Source organism: Esox lucius, chromosome 8, assembly GCF_011004845.1.
Source record: "Esox lucius isolate fEsoLuc1 chromosome 8, fEsoLuc1.pri, whole genome shotgun sequence".
NCBI lineage: Eukaryota > Metazoa > Chordata > Actinopteri > Esociformes > Esocidae > Esox > Esox lucius.
Window position 1 is genome coordinate 30252217 of NC_047576.1, and position 21257 is coordinate 30273473.

The following is a 21257-nucleotide window of genomic DNA, read 5'->3' on the forward strand; positions in this document are numbered from 1 at the left end:
AAAGAGGAGGGATATAGGAAAGGCAGGAGAAGCTCTGCTGTCATCAAGCTCAACATTGCTGATAATAAGGCCATGAAATTAAGATATAATTGCTTCATTCTTTCTTTTTCTCCTCTTAATTAGCTGGTCTGAGATTCATCTTCGCCTTCTCTATCTCACTCCCTCCGGTGCTTTCTCTTTCTCACTTGCTTTTCCTACCTCATCAGCTCCTTCACTTTATCATTTTTTGGCACCCATTCTTTCTCCATTTTCATAGCAGTCACGGGTGAATGCTATGAAAACAGAAAGAATGGGTGGAAAAAGCCCACCCCTTATTCGTCTATTGCTCTCCCTTTCACAGTTAAAACTCCTAAAGCCTCTGTATACCTTACCATTTTCACTCCTCCTCTCCCACTCCTCATCCTCCTCCTCTCCTACTCCTCCTCCTCTCCTCCTCCTCCTCTCCTCCTCATCCTCTCCCACTCCTCCTCATCCTCTCCCACTCCTCCTCATCCTCTCCCACTCCTCCTCATCCTCTCCCACTCCTCCTCATCCTCTCCCACTCCTCCTCATCCTCTCCCACTCCTCCTCATCCTCTCCCACTCCTCCTCATCCTCTCCCACTCCTCCTCATCCTCTCCCACTCCTCCTCATCCTCTCCCACTCCACATCCTCTCCCACTCCACATCCTCTCCCACTCCACATCCTCTCCCACTCCACATCCTCTCCCACTCCACATCCTCTCCCACTCCACATCCTCTCCCACTCCACATTCTTCTCCTCTCCCACTCCTCATCCTCCTCCACTCACCCCTCAACCTCCTCAACTCACCCACTTCCTCTACTCAACACTCACTCTTATCAATGTAACGTTAAAGGGATCCATTGGCATGGGAAATGTGTTTACATTGCCAAAGGAAGTGGAATATAAGACACAAATAGTAAGTGGCATAAAACTAATTCCAAACAAACATTACACACACACGCTTCAAAAAGAGTATGCTATTCAAATGTTATGTTATTAGCTAAGTGTTACATAAGCATTTCCAAATAGTTAAAGTATGAATGACAGCACTGTTTATATATAGACTTCATAATACGTTTCAGCTCTGACATTCATGCTTTCCATTCATTTGTACAGAATGCCCTGACAGTTATTTCTTTTCTTCAAACAACTAGACACAAGACGGTTTAGCTTTTATTTCTTTTGTCAGTAAAGGTATACAGGCTGTATACAGGGTTTGTCATTTTGAAGGAGTCTTTGGCACAGAACATTGTTCTCTTTCATCCTCCACTTCTCTCCTTTGTCTATCTCCATCTGATGGTAATGCAATGCAATAGTCAATACTACAAATAAACGCTTCAGATGTCAAGGGCGTAGACGTCACACCACCTTCAAAACCTGAAATAGTCATTTTTGTGTTTTCAGACGGAGAAAAATACTGTTCTGAAAAACATTTGACAGTGTTATTTCAGAGCTTTCACTTAATGAGGTTGCGTTCATTAGTCGGGGGTTGGTGAGACTTGTTTCAAAGAAACTTAGTATGTTTGATATTTTAACTAGCCAACTGTGTAGTTACCATATAAGTCCACATGCAGTCCCATTAATTGGATTTTTAAATAATCACAATGTCTAATGGACCACTGTGTGTGTACGTACACACACACACCAATAAATATTTGTTAGAATTTGTTTCCCCGTGTCTTCTATTGCCCTTGCTAAGTGTAACTGTGTGGGTGTTAGCATTCTGAGCATGTTGTCAGTACACAGAACCGAGGGTCTAAAGGTCCACCCTAACCCAGCTGAATAGCCCTTGGTCTGTTACAATCAAATCAGCCTTGCCACATCATGCATTAGGCCAGAAGTATCATCTCACCCAAACAGGCTGAAATTCCAGGCATACTTTCTCATCTAAACTGCTCCTACTGTTTACTTAGAGATGGAGGGAAAACTATTTATTTTCCTAATAGCTCAGAGTTTGCTGACAATTACTGGCACTCTGAAGAAGAAATGCACTAACTGTGGTTGTCTCATAGTTACCTTCAAATAAATACACACCACCTATAAGTGTCTCAGTATAACAGCGTCTGCTAAATCACTAATAATGTGAGTGGAGAGAAGACAGAAAATACACTTCCCTCAGAAGTCTCGTCAAAGAGATGGAGAGAAACTGAGCAAGTCAGAAGGAGAGAGATGATGGCTGAAGGGAGAGAAGGTAAGGCTGGGTGTTTGTGATAAGGTCACTAGGAAGTTACACCTGACAGCCTCGAACACAGCCAGACCTTTCAGTCAGCACTGGTGATAGCCTGGGAGTAGCCTACTGACAGCAACACTCAGTCGGGGAGGTGAGATCTATCTGTGGTGGTTCTATCAAGACATGGATGGCAAGAGACTATGGTGGGCGCTGGGAAATGAAGTTTTGGTACACAAGTCTTTGGCGGGCGTCCTACCTGAGGCTGCGTGATCGGGGTCGCATGGGTGAGTGTCGTCCCTCTTCATCCGTAATACTCTCAGAGCTGAAGTGCTTGGTGAGGAAATGGAGCTCGTCCGCCGTGGGCTGGAAAGGCAGCTGGTGCAGCTTCTCCTGGGATGAACAGGATGACTGTGAGAAGCAGAGAGGGAAGGATTACAAGGGCAGAATAGCTGGGCTCTAGTAGCAGCTAACTGCTAAAGGGATGGGGGGAGTACCAAGGGCAGAAGAGCAGAGCACCAGTAGCAGCTAACTGCTAGGAGGGAGGGAGTATCAAGGAGAGAAGAGCCCATAAGTAGTAGCAGCTAACTAGTAAGGGGAAAGGAGTAACAAGGGCAGAAGAGCCCACCAGTAGTAGCAGCTAACCGCTAGAGGGTGGGTGTAATAAGGACAGAAGAGCCCACCAGTAGTAGCAGCTAACCGCCAGAGGGTGGGTGTAATAAGGACAGAAGAGCCCAACGGTAGTAGCAGCTAACTGCTAGGGGGAATGTTAACTCCAGACTGTGTTTGTGTGCTCTACTGTGCTGCAGTAGTGTGTTAACTTGGATGACTGTGTGGAAAACTGCAGTGTACATTGGGGCTTAGTAGAGAATGCTACATCTTCGAACAGGAGAAGAATATTCACAGTTAATTTGGCCTATTTCTATAAACGTTCTCTGGGCTGAGCCGATGAGAAGTAGAACGCCTTATCTGGCTTCTTATCAAGATGAAGGGAATGCTGTGAGCCGCACTGACACGGAGTTGTCCCTTTCAAGCATTTTGATCCTCATGCTACAGAGCTTGGGGACATCAGTGGTCCTCAAACCATACCACATTCCAGTTTAGCTGTGGGCCTGAATTAGCTCACCTGACTTATCTATTTAAAGGATGCATCATTAGTTGACACGTTTAATTTGTGTCCTAGCTCTGGAAGGGTTCAAATACTTTGACGGGCTGGCAGACCCAGAGGAGCGGTTGGAGAACCCCGGCTTTAGGAGACCAGTTAGAAGTAGTGGGAGAGGTGTTATCTAGGGTTGTGATGGGAGAGAGTGAGGGGGATCATGTTAGGTGGTGGGCTAGGACAGGTTGACTGAGATTCTTCTGGGACACATACAGTATCTCACAAAAGTGAGTACACCCCTTTGTAAATATTTGATTCTATCTTTTCATGTGACAACACTGAAGAAATGACACTTTGCTACAATGTAAAGTAGTGACCCATATTCATTATTTTATGCACAATTTAGTGTTTCTTTATATATCATTATACTATTACATATTCCAGGTATTCATTAAATGTCTTCTACATACATGATTTCTACATACCCTTTACCCATATGGGTAAGAAATTACAGTAGCAACTGTTGGTCATATATATTCACTACGGAATTTGATAGGAATTTTGATTGCAATTATGAACATTTACTATGGACAACAATTCATAAATCATATCATAGGTCGCAACACCACAATGGACAACTTCTCCACCACTGTCCCTCTTGCTGAGAAGTACTATTCCAATAGCCTGACCATTGTGGGGACTCTTCGTCAGAACAAGCTGGACATACCGCCTGTCATGAAGCCATCCAAATGTTATTTAATTGCTGTAGAACAGTTGAATAGCTCAGAATTTGGATTAAATGGCAACACGAACATGGTGAGCTATGTGCCGAAGAAGGGAAAGACTGTTGTCTTTACACTGTTATACAAGCTGTACACTACTTAACATTGTAACAAAGTGTAATTTCTTCAGTGTTTTCACATATGAAAAGATATAATCAAATATTTATAAAAATTTGAGGGTTGTACTCAATTTTGTGAGATACTGTAAGAGATAGGGTACACACACACACACTCACCGAGACAGTGGAGCTGGGAGTGTTGGTGCCATATCCGGATGAGGGCAGGGAAGCCAGTGACCAACGTCGGCCATCAGTCCTGAGATGGGGAGAAAGAGACGGAAGAGGTTGATGTCAGTTCCTGTGTTAACTATGAAAGGTAGCAAATGTGGTGCTTCTCCCAGCTGAATGCCCAAGATAACTCTAGTGGTCCTATCCTTGTGGGGACTTGAGACTTGTTCTCTACTCCCTAGCGCTAAAACTTATCTGTAAGCCGAAAACACACAGAAGCCTAGCGTTAATGGGGTCATCATTTGCGCATGTAATTCTGAAGTTAGCAATTCACGCAAAACCTTTTTTTTAACTACCAATAACTAGCTTGCCTACTATCTTTCAAACTTAGCAAATATTTATCAGCCAGCCAAGTGTCTGGCTTGATACAGAAGAAATAAAAAAGTCAGCTTGACTGACCCACATACAAGACACCACTTGGCTATAAAAACTAGTCATTTACAACAAAAACTTTTTTCTAGTTATAACGTAGCCCACAGTTTCTCAAATTCCTAAACTTTTCCAGCCTGCTAAGCTCAAAACCAAGGCAGGTACGTCAGCAACCGATTTCAATATTCAGCCCAAAGCAACAGCCTCATTTGCATGGGGAATGTATCCACAAAGTCCAACTAAAATCTCTAGACCGTAAGTGATAACCAATGCACTCACTAACCATGCACATTTCCAAGTATAATTTTTACCCTACTATATTCCAAAATTTCAGAGGTAACTGTGCATAAACTGACATTTTCTGTCATGTAACCACTGTCTGAGAGAAATAGACATGTTTTCTAATTTCACGCTCTATGACGCGGTTGAGGTGTTGCCTCTTGCACATTCACACCCATGCATTCTTTGTTCAGCGAGTTTGTGAGGCGTGTGTTTTAGCCTTTAAGCCGAACCATAATTCTAACCCAAGCCCAATTGAAACTTTTATGCCACAATTATGCCAAAAAGTTGCCTTTTTTCAAAATGGGGAAAAAATCCCAATTAGTCACATTTTGTGGATTTAACCAGTTTGGGAAAATTTTTGTCGCCATTATTCAGTTAGGTTAGAACACACACACACACACACACACACTTGACCATAACATGGGATTAAATATAAGATGACATGTATCCGTTCTTCGGGAGGGTGTACAATTCAGCTCACAGGGGACGTCCATGCAGATTTGGGACATCACAAACACAGCCAAGCGTAGGTTAACAACAGCAGCAGGGCAGACAGACTGCTCAGGTTCAACAGGACATCAAGCCATTTCAGGGTTTCTTTTCACAAAACATCTCAAAAGTAGTAGTGCTAATCTAGGATCCATTTTTCCTGCTACATCACGATGAACAGATCCCAGATCAGATCAGTACCCCTACTGGGAGATGCTTTGTGGATATGGCCCAAGTGCTTCCAGTCAGGGCAGAAGACAAGAAGGCTGGGATAGAGGAGGAGGCAAAGGTGAAATGTCAAAGGTGAGAGATTACCTGTCAGCCCTGTGCCCGTGACTGTGTGAGAGAGAAGATGGCGTGTTAGTGCTACATTGCACTGATGTTTGTGTCTGTGTGGCATGTCGATGTCAGCTCCCCCCAGTCCCCCCACTGCTAAACCATCTCATTACAAATCTCATACTGCATAGACACACTTCACCACTGGATGGCACTGTTGCTTCAGGTTCATTTGTCTGCCATCTAACCGAATTTGACATTCAGGTCTGTAGAAATCTTACATAGCTTCCTCGCAGAAGTGTAGACCGTTATGTCATCAAACCAGCACATACTGTATCAATCCTCTCATGCTGAACGACTTGCACTAATTAATCCACCCAGGCTCTCTATCTCTAGGTCTGTAATTACACTTCCTATTCAAATCCTGTGACAGACATGAGGATAGTAAAACCAGGCTTTAATGATTTGGATGATCTTCACTTGATTAGCCAGACTGTCAATTATTCTTTAAAGAAGATCACTGAGGAAATGTGAGAATTATAGCCATGGGAAGGATTGGATTTTAAGGCTGAACTCTGGAGGAGGAGCGCCCTTCATTTGGGCTCCACTGTTCAGTTGAAGCGGGGCATTATTGAACTGAAGCTTGGCCAGAGGAAACTGACTCAGCTGTGGGGTGCAAGTGATTGTCAGTCAGCCGTCTGGCTCAAGTGGTAATAATCCCATCTCACCAGGAAACCTCTATACCCAAATAAATTGCAATCTGGGTGGTTTTAAATCCGTACTTTCTGTCATTTCAAAGCGATGCTGTCCGTAAATATACCCAACCTCATCTGCAAATGTAACAGTTTTATTGGAAATTATTTCTGCTTACCAAACTTCTTACCTATTAGCTACATACAGTCTTAAACAGATATGATTGACATTGTTAGAATTCAAACAGTGCAATGCATTAAATAAAAAATCTTGAATAACCGGTTATGCTAAAGAGCTTATTCACTCTTACCATAGTGTGATCACTTAGGCTTTTGATGTTTGAGTAGCCTAATTAATGCAAACGCAGCAACGACCAGGACAGGGCCTGGATTTCTAGAAGCATCTGAAGACTCAGGTATTGTTTAGATCCTTTGTAGGAGCTTGGTCAAATCCCAGAGGTTTCCCAAAGCCATCGTTACAAGTTATAATTTAATGACTGATTCAGATCACTCGTTCGACAGTTAGGTCCATCAGAAGCTTTATTGGCGCTCCTTGTCATTTTATAAACAGAAGATGTGTATGACAATATGAATCAATAGCTGTATATCTATTTGTGACCGCTAACATAGCAAAGTTGACTACAAAGGCTACAGTTCCCAGTGTTTTTTCAATTCAATTTTCAAATACAAACAAAAAAAATATATAAATGTAACACAATCAAAAGGTAGAGGACCAAATAGCATATAAACTGCAGTCACTACATAGCCTATGACTATATTAATTTACATCATGCTCTAATCATCATGCAAGGGGATGTGTATTATATCTGCCTCAACATATTTAATGATGTGTAAGGTGTACCTAATTTAGATTTTGTGAATTATTACTATAATTAATATAACACAGTAATGCATTTAAATAAGCTGTCTCTGTTTTGGCAGCAACAGGTGAAAATATAATTTTAGGAGGTGAACCGTCAGTACTGTGGTGTAAATCTACTAGGCATCCACTGGGCAAAGCTGACGCTTGCGGTTTTGGTAAATCTGCACTGTAAAACACACACGAGTTCCATGGCTACTGGGACACCAGACAAAGGATTTCTGAGGCTTCCAACAACAACAAACATTAGAGAGAAGACCGGTTATGCTGGAATAAGGCAGCAGCATATCAACTACTTGTCATGTAACCCCAGTGAATTAACCCCGACCCTTGGCTCACCTTCGAGCTGGAACAAAGGAGAAGTGTGCTGCCGTGTTTGGGGAGAAGTTTCTAGGACTGTCCAGAGGACTGCTCCCTGAGAGAGATGGAGAGAGAAGGTTTAACTACATAATAAAAGAAAACAAATTCCTCATTGACATGATGTGTCCTTACATAGTCATGTCAGTGAGGTCTGGTAAATAACGGTGAGGGAACTTCCTCCACTCCAATAGCTTTGATTATATTCCTTTACCCAAGTAACTAAAAGGCAATCAGGTTACATAAAAACACTCAACCTTTATTAGCATGTGAAAGGACACTAACAAGTATTGTTCTGACATCTGTGTGAGTAATATGTAGTGCATATTATAAAGTTTGGAGTGCCACTCCAAAGTTTGGACAAACCTACTCATTCAAGGATTTTTCTTATTTATTTTCCATAATATACATACTGTAATATTGGAATAGGGAAAATATCAAAATTATGAGAGAACACATACAGAATCATGCAACTAAATATGTGTATCAAAACACATACAGAATCATGTAACTACATATGTGTATCAAATTCATATTGTACAGTACATTCTTCAAAGCAGCCAGCTATTGACTTGATCACAGCTTTGCACACTCTTTGCATTCTCTTAACCACCTTCATGAGGTAGTCACATGGAATGCATTTCAATTAACAGGAGTGCCTCGTTAAAAGTTAATTTGAGGAATTTCTTAATGTGTTTGGGCCAATGAGTTGTGTTGTGAAAAAGTAGTGTTGGTATACAGAAGACCATCATTATGTTTGTATGGCAAGAACAGCTCAAATAAACAAAGACAAATGATAGTTTATCATTACTTTAAGACATGAAGATTAGCCCATGCATACTATTGCTGTGCACTCGCAAAAGCCATCAACTGCTATAACTAAATTCTCTCTAATCAGGACCGCCGCAGGAAAGGAAGATCCAGATCTAAATTAATTAGAATTAATTTTGAGGTACCAGCCTCAGAAATCAGCAATATAATGCACTGAAGCCCAATAAAATCGTTCACAGAGTTCAAGTGACAGACATCTCAACAACAACTGTTCAGAAGAGACTGCATTAATCAGGCCTTTATGTTTGAATTGTTGCAAATAAACCACTACTGAATAACACCAATAAGAACCTTGGGCTAAGAAACATGAGAACCAGACGGGTGAAAATCTGTCCTTTGGTCTGATGAGTCAAAATGGGAGAATTTTGGTTCCAACCACCATATCTTTGGCGGTTAGAACCAAAAATGTGGTTTTGCATTGCCTTGCTGAAATAAGCAAGGCCTGCCTTGGAAAAGACAATCTCGATGACAGCATATTCTGCTCTAAAACCTGCATATATTGTTCAATCCCTGAAATGCAAGTCACTCATGCCACATGCATTAATGCACCCCCATACCATCATGGATGTTGGCTTTTGCACTGTGCGCTGATAAGCCGGATGGTCCCTCTCCTCTATAGCCCAGAGGACAGCGTCCATGATTCCCAAAAAGAACCTCACGTTTTGATTTGTCAGACCACAGGACACTCTTCGCCTCAGTCCATCTTAAAAGAGCTCGGGCCCAGAGAAGGCACTGGCATTTCTGGATGTTGCTAATACATGGTTTCTTATTTGCATGGTAGAGTTTTAAATAGCATTTTTGGTTGATGTGATGTACTGTGTTCACGGACTATGGTTTTCAGAATGTTCCTGAGCCCATGCAGTGATGTCTACTACAGGACCATGTCTGTTCTTAATGTAGTGCCACCTGAGGGCCCAAAGATCACAGACATCCAATATTGTTTTTCGCCCTTGTCCCTTGCGTACAGAGATTCCTCCAGATTCTCTGAATCTTTTAATACTATTGTATACCATAGATGATGAGATCCACAAACTCTTTGCAATTTTACAAAGCGATACATTATTCTTGAATTGTGGCACTATTTGCCCATGCAGTCTTTTACAGATTGGTGAACTCCTGAGCATGTACAGACCAACAGAGAAGAGATGGAGACAAAAGATGGAGACAAACAACAGAAAGAGAATGTTGTAATGAAACAGAGCATGTAGAGACCAATAGAGACAAGAGATGAGGACAAACAACAAACTGAATGTTGTAATGAAATAGAGCCTGTACAGACCAATGGAGACAAGAGATGGAGAGAAACAACAGAAAGAGAATGATGTAATGAAACAGAGCAGGGCTGAGCTTGATTAAATAATCTGGAGTTTGGGTGTTTGCTGCAAAGGTTGGACCACAACTGCCTCCCACATCAATTATGCAGGTCCTGAGAATGCCAGAGCAGATCCTTTAAATATTAATATGAACATTCATTCCCTGTCCATCTGTGGGAGTAGGAAACACTTAGCGCCTCTGACACATGTGTTACGAGTGCGTGTTATGTCCTGTTCCTGGTTTTTAAGGACAGGGATGTCAGTGAGATTATTTAAAAAGGAGCCTATTGGGCTTTTGGGGGATGTACAGGAATGAGCTCACGTACGACGTGGTGTCACTGGGCATCCAATATACAGACTGACAGGCATGTTGGCATACAATATACACAGAGTTCAAGTATCTACAGGCAGGCAGGGGGCTTGATTGATAGATACAGTAAACATAGACAGAGAGACAGGCATGAGGCTACATTGATAGATGTGTGGCTGAAGTGCACAGCTTTTTGTAACTCCAATATTTCAACAACATGCATACAGTGGGGAGAAAAAGTATTTGATACACTGCCGATTCTGCAGATTTTCCCACTTACAAAGCATGTACAGGTCTGTAATTTTTTTCATAGGTACTCAACTGTGAGTGACGGAATCTAAAATCCAGAAAATCACATTGTATGATTTTTAAGTAATTAATTAGCATTTTATTGCATGACATAAGTATTTGATACATCAGAAAAGCAGAACTTAATATTTGGTACAGATACCTTTGTTTGCAATAACAGAGATCATACATTTCCTGTAGTTCTTGACCAGGTTTGCACACACTGCAGCAGGGATTTGGGCCCACTCCTCCATACAGACCTTCTCCAGATCCTTCAGATTTCGGGGTTGTTGCTGGGCAATACAGACTTTCAGCTCCCACCAAAGATTTTCTAATGGGTTCAGGTCTGAAGACTGGCTAGGCCACTCCAGGACCTTGAGATGCTTCTTACAGAGCCACTCCTTAGTTGCCCTGGCTGTGTGTTTCGGGTCGTTGTCATGCTGGAAGACCCAGCCACGATCCATCTTTAATGCTCTTACTGAGGGAAGGAGGTTGTTGGCCAAGATCTCGCGATACATGGCCCCATCCATCCTCCCCTCAATACAGTGCAGTTGTCCTGTCCCCTTTGCAGAAAAGCATCCCCAAAGAATGATGTTTCTACCTCCATGCTTCACGGTTGGGATGGTGTTCTTGGGGTTGTACTCATCCTTCTTCTTCCTCCAAACACGGCGAGTGGAGTTTTGGCCAAAAAGCTCTATTTTTGTCTCATCAGACCACATGACCTTCTCCCATTCCTCCTCTGGATCATCCAGATGGTCATTGGCAAACTTCAGACGGCCCTGGACATGCGCTAGCTTGAGCAGGGGGACCTTATGTGCGCTGCAGGAATTTAACCCATGACGGCATAGTGTGTTACTAATGGTTTTCTTTGAGACTGTGGTCCCAGCTCTCTTCAGCTCATTGACCAGGTCCTGCCGTGTAGTTCTGAGCTGATCCCTCACCTTCCTCATGATCATTGATGCCCCCACGAGGTTAGATCTTGCATGGAGCCCAAGCCTGAGGGAGACTGACCTTCATCTTGAACTTCTTCCATTTTCTAATAATTGCGCCAACAGTTGTTGCCTTCTCACCAAGCTGCTTGCCTATTGTCCTGTAGCCAATCCCAGCCTTGTGCAGGTCTACAATTGAATCCCTGATGTCCTTACACAGCTCTCTGGTCTTGGCCATTGTGGAGAGGTTGGAGTCTGTTTGATTGAGTGTGTGGACAGGTGTCTCTTATACAAGTAACGAGTTCAAACAGGTGCAGTTAATACAGGTAATGAGTGGAGAACAGAAGGGCTTCTTAACGAAAAACTAACAGGTCTGTGAAAGACGGAATTCTTACTGGTTGGTAGGTGAGCAAATACTTATGTCATGATATAAAATGCAAATTAATTATAAAAAAATCATACAATGTCATTTTCTGAATTTTTGTTTTAGATTCTGTCTCTTGCTTGAAGTGTACCTATGATAAAAAATACAGACCTGTACATGCTTTGTAAGTAGGAAAACCGGCAAAATCGGCAGTGTATCAAATACTTGTTCTCCCCACTGTACATTAGTATCATGTGGGAAAACAGTTCATTGTATGCTAATGTTAATAAACGTGTAACTTGACCGGCCAAGTTATGTTCCAGAAATAAAAAAATTTAAATAAAGAAAATAACATAATTGAACCCGTTCTTCCCAGTATGTAGAATGTTGATTTGTGAGAGAGATCTATTCCATCCTGAAATTAATAAAAAGGTGATCGTTATTTTTTTTGTCATTTATACTTGGGTCAGTTGTGTAAAGTTGATGTAGTAATACAAAAACTATTTATTTTCTTGATTGTGCATTTACCACAAAAAATGTAATAATGTTTTGTGGTAATCAAAAACAAGATATTTATTGAGTTCTTGGAATATAATATGATTAAATACATTTATTTTCAAAAGATATAGCAAAGAAACCCTCAGCCATGCATGAAATAACATAGGGAATGAATACGGGTCATTTTTGATCCATGTTGTGCATTAAAAGGGGTTTGCTTAGCTTGTGCATCAAAGAGTTAAGAGGCACATAACTTTGTTTGTTAATTAACGAGTGTTCCGGACCACATGTTAGTCCATCAAAACAGGCGCTCTACCGTTATTGTGAAATAGCGCCTCCCTCAACATGCGGGGAGTAATGTTAAGGCAATATGACGCATAAAAATTATCAAAACGGTTTTGATTTAGACCAACTTATCTAGACAAATTAGATAAAAAGTGTATGGGTGGATGTCAAGGTAATTGAATGTAATTGAACAAAGGTGGAAAACGAAAAATGCATGTAAAGCAAGAAATAATTAAGAAAAAGTTATCAAAATTAACCACTCACGAGTACTGAAACCCTGCATTGTACTGGTACTGTCTTTGATGGATATGTGCTGGTGTCTCTCTATCTCGTCAAGAAGCACATTGATTTCTTCAGCTCTGAATGCTTGTTTTCTCTTGCGTTCCATTTGCATTCCTAACAATTAGAATATATTTTTTCCCACTATGATTTATATTCCCAGTTAATCAATCATGTGTTGATTGCTATGTGACTTAAGTAACATATATTCTATACACTGTAGCTACTGGAGGAACTGATAATTGGATGTCACGTGATAAATTCCCAGAGATATGCTTTTGATTGGCCGTCCACTCCATTGGCTGGATGTAACAGTTTCATCCACCCAAAATCGAGTTTTGCATTTTCCTATTGATGCCTAAGTAGTAGTAGAACACATTGCCAGTGATATTATATGCTTCTGATAAGTAATCAAGTTACATTGAAATGCAATAGGATATATTTCAAAACACATGTATGGCCTAATTCCATTCCAAACCGCCGTAACGTGGCATGCACAAGGCACTTTATGAAGAGCGACGTACGTGGTGGTTTGGGAATCAGGCGTAAGTCTGTCATAACAATGTAAAGTGATGGGACACTGAATCTGATTGACTTTTCTTGTTGTCATTTTGAGACAATGAGATGTTGATTGCAGAGATAACACGGAGAGACAGGGGATAGGGTAAAATGCTGATCCTGAAAAGAGAGAGTAAAAGTAGTGAACCGAGTAGATGAAAAGCAGATGAAGTAGATGGAAAAACTATGAGAATCAACTTGAAAGTATTTAAATTACTGTCCTAACTGAATAAGCCCTACTTAACTGTCATTTTTTTCTCAATTCCTTTCCCTAGATACAAAACATGGATACACTATGTGGATTTGGCCATTCCAGTCTCACCCACTGCTGACAGGTGATTAAACTGAGCACACAGCCACTCCATCATAGACAAACACTGGCAGCAGGACAGAGGAGCTCAGTGACTTCCAACGCAACACCATTCCAGTCCGTTCATCACGTCTGCCCTGCTGGAGCTTCCCCATTCAGCTGGAAGTGCCCTTATTGAGAAGTGCAACATGCGCTTCTGAATTCCAATGCGATTCTGGAAGCAACATCTGCTCAATAACCTTTTGACAGGAGCATTATGGAATTGTTTTCAGTGGCGAAGCCTCCTACGATTACCATGCACTATGCCAGTGTAAAGATTGCCGCCACTAGACTGGAGAAATAGAAACACGTTCTCAGGAGTGATGAATTATGATTCACCATCTTGCAGTCAAACAGACCATGGTGGGTTTGGTGGATGTAAGGAGAATGCTACCCGCCCAAATGCATAGTGCCAACTGTAAAGTTTGGTAGAGGAAGAATAACTGCCCAAAGCTGCTTTACATGGTTTGGCCTAAGCCCCTTAGTTCCAGAGAAGGGAAATCTTAACACTACAGCATAACATCACATTCTGGACGATTTAGTGCTTCCAACTTAGTGACATCAGTATGGGAAAGGCCTTTTTTTGTTTTCATATGACAATGCCCCTATGCACAAAGTGAGGTCCATACAAAAATGTAGGTCATAACAGAATGGCACAATCATAAAACAAAACATGGCAACAAAGAAGAAAATGATCTGACCCCTGTTCAGGAGTCTACATATTCTTAGTTCTTGATACTATGTATTGCCCCCTTTAGCATCAATGACAGTGTGCAGTCTTTTGTAATAGTTGTCTGTGAGGCCCTGAATTCTTACAGGTGGTATACAGTATCTCACAAAAGTGAGTACACCCCTCACATTTTTGTAAATATTTGAGTATATCTTTTCATGTGACAACACTGAAGAAATGACACTTTGCTACAATGTAAAGCAGTGAGTGCACAGCTTGTATAACAATGTACATTTGCTGTCCCCTCAAAATAACTCAACACACAGCCATTAATGTCTAAACCACTGGCAACAAAAGTGAGTACACCCCAAAGTGAAAATGTCCAAATTGGGCCCAAAGTGTCAATATTTTCAATTTTCCAGCACTGCCTTAACCCTCTTAGGCATGGAGTTCACCAGAGCTTCACAGGTTGCCGCTGGAGTCCTCTTCCACTCCTCCATGACGACATCATGTTGTTAGAGACCTTGTGCTCCTCCACCTTCCGTTAGAAGATGCCCCACAGATGTTCAATAGGGTTTAGGTCTGGAGACATACTTGGCCAGTCCATCACCTTAACCATCCTTTAACAAGGCAGTGGTCGTCCTTGAGGTGTGTTTGGGGTCGTTATTATGTTGGAATACTGCCCTGCGGCCCAGTCTCAGAAGGGAGGGGATCATGCTCTGCTTCAGTATGTCACAGTACATGTTGGCATTCATGGTTCCCTCAATGAACTGTAGCTCCCCAGTGCCGGCAGCACTCATGCAGCCCCAGACCATGACACTCCAACCACCATGCTTGACTGTAGGCAAGACACACTTGTCTTTGTACACCTGGTTGCCGCCACACACGCTTGACACCATCTGAACAAAATAAGTTTATCTAGGTCTCATCAGACCACAGGACATTGTTCCAATAATCCATGTCCTTAGTCTGCTAGTCTTCAGCAAGGGCTTTCTTGTGCATCGTCTTTAGAAGAGGCTTCCTTCTGGGACGACAGCCATGCAGACCAATTTGATGCAGTGTGCAGCATATGGTATGACCAATGCCTACACCTTCCCCGCACAACACCCTGATTACATGGGTGGTGTGACCAATGCCTACACCTTCCCTGCACAACACCCTGATTACATGGGTGGTGTGACCAATGCCTACACCTTCCCTGCACAACACCCAGATTACATGGGTGGTGTGACCAATGCCTACACCTTCCCTGCACAACACCCAGATTACATGGGTGGTGTGACCAATGCCTGGTGGCTGTTCATTAAGGATCTGGGCAAAGAGCTTGTCGTGCCACTTATGAAGAGGTGCAATGAGAGCACACCACACCTCCAAAAGCATATTACAGAGGCAATGGGAAAATGTGGGATCAAAAAACCAAACACAGCCACCACCCAGCCATAGGAGGACATCGGGTTGGAGGGACAAGTGAAGAGGAAGAGGTGCAAGATCTGTTCCCAGTGCACCAGGCGTGTGATGTATCTGTCCATCCGGCCCGTCTGTCTGTCTGTCTGTATGTGCTGTATCTGTCCATCCGGCCCGTCTGTCTGTCTGTATGTGCTGTATCTGTCCATCCGGCCCATCTGTCTGTCTGTCTGTATGTGCTGTATCTGTCCATCCGGCCCGTCTGTCTGTCTGTATGTGCTGTATCTGTCCATCCGGCCCATCTGTCTGTCTGTCTGTATGTGCTGTATCTGTCCATCCGGCCCGTCTGTCTGTCATCCGGCACATACAGCACAGACAGACGGGCCGGATGGACAGATACAGCACATACAGACAGACAGACAGATGGGCCGGATGGACAGATACAGCACATACAGACAGACAGACGGGCCGGATGGACAGATACAGCACATACAGACAGACAGACAGATGGGCCGGATGGACAGATACAGCACATACAGACAGACAGACGGGCCGGATGGACAGATACAGCACATACAGACAGACAGACAGACGGGCCGGATGGACAGATACAGCACATACAGACAGACAGACGGGCCGGATGGACAGATACAGCACATACAGACAGACAGACGGGCCGGATGGACAGATACAGCACATACAGACAGACAGACGGGCCGGATGGACAGATACAGCACATACAGACAGACAGACGGGCCGGATGGACAGATACAGCACATACAGACAGACAGACAGACGGGCCGGATGGACAGATACAGCACATACAGACAGACAGACAGACGGGCCGGATGGACAGATACAGCACATACAGACAGACAGACAGACGGGCCGGATGGACAGATACAGCACATACAGACAGACAGACAGACGGGCCGGATGGACAGATACAGCACATACAGACAGACAGACAGACGGGCCGGATGGACAGATACAGCACATACAGACAGACAGACAGACGGGCCGGATGGACAGATACAGCACATACGGACAGACAGACAGACGGGCCGGATGGACAGATACAGCACATACGGACAGACAGACAGACGGGCCGGATGGACAGATACAGCACATACGGACAGACAGACAGACAGACGGGCCGGATGGACAGATACAGCACATACGGACAGGCAGGCAGGCAGGGGTCCAAACAGATGCACACAAACCTCACAAGAAAGGGAACCATTTTTCAGTGGCGTCACATTCACAGACACAAGGTGATACCAGACAGGGAAGTCACCTGACATGGTATTATACTGGGAAGAGATTACATACAGTCGAGGATAAAACACAATGTGTTTGTGTACGTTTCGAGGCCAAACAAAATACAGACACACACAGCACACAGTTCACCCCCGAGAGCCCACGGCGTGTGACATGACATGTTAGGGAGGCCTATCGACTTTCCCAACATTGAAAACCTCATCTACTTTACCTCCCCTCAAGGGAGAAACTCGATCCTCATTATACACCCCTGAAGTCATGTTTACTTGGTGGCTGCTTGTGAAAGAGGAGATGTTGACAGTTCGACAGCTAGATACTGCAGTGGCTGTGACCTACATACAGTGATACATACTCAACACAACAAACACATTGATATACACCAGAGAAAGAGAGAGAGAAAGATAATGAGATTCTGTCAAACTTGGGCCATAACTATGAATCTCAGTCAAAAATAATGCCTGGATCAAGAACATACAGTAACCTCAAAAGTGTCTTTTTTATAGAAAACATTTATTTTTAACAAGTAAGGCCTTTTCTGTTCTCAAAAAGACAAGTGTCACAGATTCTCATGAATAAAATTAAACCAAGGCCAATATGCTCTAACATTTTACTTCATAAAAGGTGCATTATGTAGAATACTGGCAATGTAATATTTGAAACATGTCCATAATATATTTTCAGCAATAGAGGAACAAAGTTTCTTCCAACATTTACTCACCAGAAACGTGGGTGAATACAAAAGCCAATCTTAAAATGCAGAATTGGATTTGGTCAACAGATGGTGCACCTTATGTTTGCCAATGGAAAAGTGCCACCCTCCCTCTCCTTCATTAGTGTCACTAATACACACCATTAACCTTTTTTTAAATGTTAAAATATCTCCAAATATTGTTAAAACAGCTTTGTAAGCTGGTCAACCAAAAGCAAAATAAAGACATTTGAATGTGCAGATGGTGTCATTCAGCAAACATCCACAAGGGGTGAGGACATTTTTGATCTATTAAAAAAACATTAATGGCTTCTAGTTCCACGGGGGAATAAAATGAGGTAACACAGTGCCAGTCAAAGGTTTGGACACACTTACCCATGAGCTGGTACTGTACCTAAAATCTATTTGTCATCTATCAACATAGTGAATAAAAAAAAAAAAAAAAAGAGATATAGTTGCTGACCTTAATGAATCAGGCAGCGGGTACAAAACTGCCACCCGGTGGTTTGAATCATAAATGCTGATATCTATAGGAGACGTATCACTTTTCACTGCTTTAACTGCATTGGTAACTGGTCTATAATAGCAATAAGGTATTTTGGCAGTATGTGGTACGTTGCCAATATTCACCAGTCAGGTGCTGTATCCAGTTACTCCGTGAATGAGGCACAGCCGGAGACTGGCACTACGTGTGTTGCCACAGTAACACAACCGCCACAGCATCTCTCTGGGCATCCCTTCCTGTCTCCCACTCATGCTCTGGTCAAAGCTCAGTCCCTAACGGACCAACCCAGGGGTGAACACGTAGCAACTGGTGCCACTATGGTGACAGTCTTTTACAAAGCATTATTTACTTTCTTGGACACAGAAGCATTGCTTTAGTGTGTGTGTGTGTGTGTGTGTGTGTGTGTGTGTGTGTGTGTGTGGGTACCCTAAAGGGAGTGATTGTGCTTTTCTAGTCTGGCACCGTTTTAGACATTTATTATTCCAAAACTGCTGCTCTTTTCAATGTGATAAAGCTGTCATGATTTGGCAAATAATGTATTATAGCTTTTACTAATTTGTGTATCCCGTTAGTAAGAAATCAGAGCTGTCTAATCAGCATTTATTTATGTTTAGCCCAATATATGCAGTGCATTAAGTCAAACACATACAAAACGTTTCAACACTGTGACAGACACCCTTGTTATAAGGATGCCACCTAGAACGGCCACAAACTCTTTCATCGTGCTGCGTTTCCTCCCACGGCCAACTGCCCTATGACCCCGTCTAACCCCAACAACTCTGTTAAAGATCACGCATCACTTCCTCCTAGTCATCAGTGCCAAGCTAGTCTGACCCCCCCCCCCCCCCCTCCCATGTCCAACCCAAAGGACCATCAGAAACGTGGATGGGAGGAGTCTCTTACTCGACAGCTCACTGTTTGCTGGTGCACCCTTCAACCCGAGAGAGTCGCTAAAAGTGCATTCTACCAGTACCAGGCATGCCTTTCTATGACTAGTAGTTTTGAACCATGAATCGTACATTAGAGGGTGCATACAATATTACACAATGATTAGAAAACGCCACAATCCTCTTGGGTGGTATGTGACGATGTGTTGGCCGGGTTATGAGCTGACAGGATCGGATAGGCTCCAGGAGCGTGGGTCTCACCTGGATGTCCATGTAGTGGTGAATGTGGCCGGGGAAGGGTCGGAGAGGTGCTGGACGTCACGATCAGGCTCTTCCGGTTGCTGGTCCGACAGCTGGGGAGAGAGAAGAGGCACACGATGAGAGAAGCCGAACGCCATGGCAACGCCGACCCAGACGTACGTAGCATTCAAATGGATGGCCAATAAGGCTACCTAATCACTGGCTACACTCAACCGTGAGTGTGTTCATGATTGACACACCAAACCTTCCAGAACGTAATGACAGACTATCTGTAGTTCTTAATAATAATATAGTCACTCAAGTCATTTGTGATATTTCACATTTCAGTACGCTCATAAAGCATTGTTAAACATAGGGTGAGAAAAAATCTATTTTATAATGTCAAGCAATGGATTGGTTTGAGAGACAAGCCCTACGTTTAACAGGAAGGAGTGTGGAAGGAGATACTAAAGGCTGTAATACAAGCATTGCTCTGTAATTCCAAGATCCACACAGCTGTACTCTTCTGACCACATCTAACACCATGACAAGTTCACTTCACTTAGTCCAAATCTATGGATATGAGGGGCTTGTGAGTGTTTGATTAAGGTTCAGTTTCACTGAGTGTGTTCTCAGGTCTAGGCCTAAATCAGAGCTCCTCCGTGGAGAGGTTTAACCCACGGTAAAGCCTCAGCTCAAACTAACGTACTCTCCCCATTTGATTCCACCCTTCCTCATTCCTCACCCCCAGAGGTTCGGAGTATGTTTGCTGAAAGGACAGAGGATTTCATTAAGTAGCGGTGAATACATCTCTCTCTACTGAGGAGGAGTAGAAAAGTTGAATTAGCTGTCAGCTCAGGGTCTAGTGTTAAAAGAACAAGAGATCCCCCCCACCACCTTCCAATCTCTCTAGCTAGCTGGGGGTTCTTAGCCAGGAGCTACATCATCTCTCCTCACACAAAGCCAGGAGAATCCTCCCTGGTTCAGGATTTAGCCCGATCCATCGGTTAAAAGGGCTCTTTGTTCTTTTTCCCCTTCGTCTTTCTCCTCTCCTACTCAGCGAGACGCCAGAGGTCTATCTGTCCACCGACCAGCCACTGGGCATCCACTGTGTCCCGGGACGCTCTCTACCCAGACCCAAAGCAGTGGGAAGGTGGAACCACAGAAGACCCCTGAGCCCTCTGACTAACAGGGGTGAAAGGTCATAGGGAGAAGCGGGAGGAGTGTTTCCTAATGCATAGTTGTTACATTCTCCAGACAGATGGAATACCTGACCCCACACACAGAAGACAGATCGTCATGGAAACACGTATCACAGCAGCGTAATGCAGAGTCTACATGGGGACAGGTGGTCAGAGACATATCAAACACGCAGCTACACGCAGTCCATCCCCACCCACTGGCCAACACGCACACGCACGCACGCACGCGCAGTATGCACACACAAACACGACATGAGATTGGTGATTGGTTTTGGAAATGAGATTTGAATGTTAAATGTCAATTAGGATTTTCTCATTTGGGTTCTTATCGTCTAACCGAACAGCCTGGCGAGAGGTCGCTCAGGGGGATGGACGGGAAGGAAGGCACCAGTCAGACGCCACATAATTACAGTCAGCAGATGTGACGGGCCAATCTCCGCCAGAAAGCTGCAACTATGCAAAGTGAGAGGGAGACCAGAATCACCGTTACTGGTTCTGATAGCATGCATGATGCTTTCCACTATTTCACAGAGAGGGTGTAATTAGAGGAAGCCTAGCCAGTGTAATGTCTTTAATGTTAGCCTGGATAACATATAATGTTAGCCAGTGTAATGTCTTTAATGATAGCCTGGATAACATATAATGATAGCCAGTGTAATGTCTTTAATGATAG

The 21257-nt window shown here is 43.3% G+C and overlaps 1 protein-coding gene across 1 annotated transcript in view; it reads right to left on the reverse strand.

Annotated features, from left to right (window-relative positions):
* The window catches only part of mast2 (microtubule associated serine/threonine kinase 2), a 146738-nt gene that overhangs the window by 17437 nt on the left and 108044 nt on the right, over nt 1–21257 (reverse strand). The window contains 5 exon segments of the mRNA XM_010872513.4: nt 2429–2580; nt 4287–4365; nt 5793–5813; nt 7665–7740; nt 19404–19495. Of these exon segments, the coding sequence (XP_010870815.3) occupies nt 2429–2580; nt 4287–4365; nt 5793–5813; nt 7665–7740; nt 19404–19495 (420 nt within the window).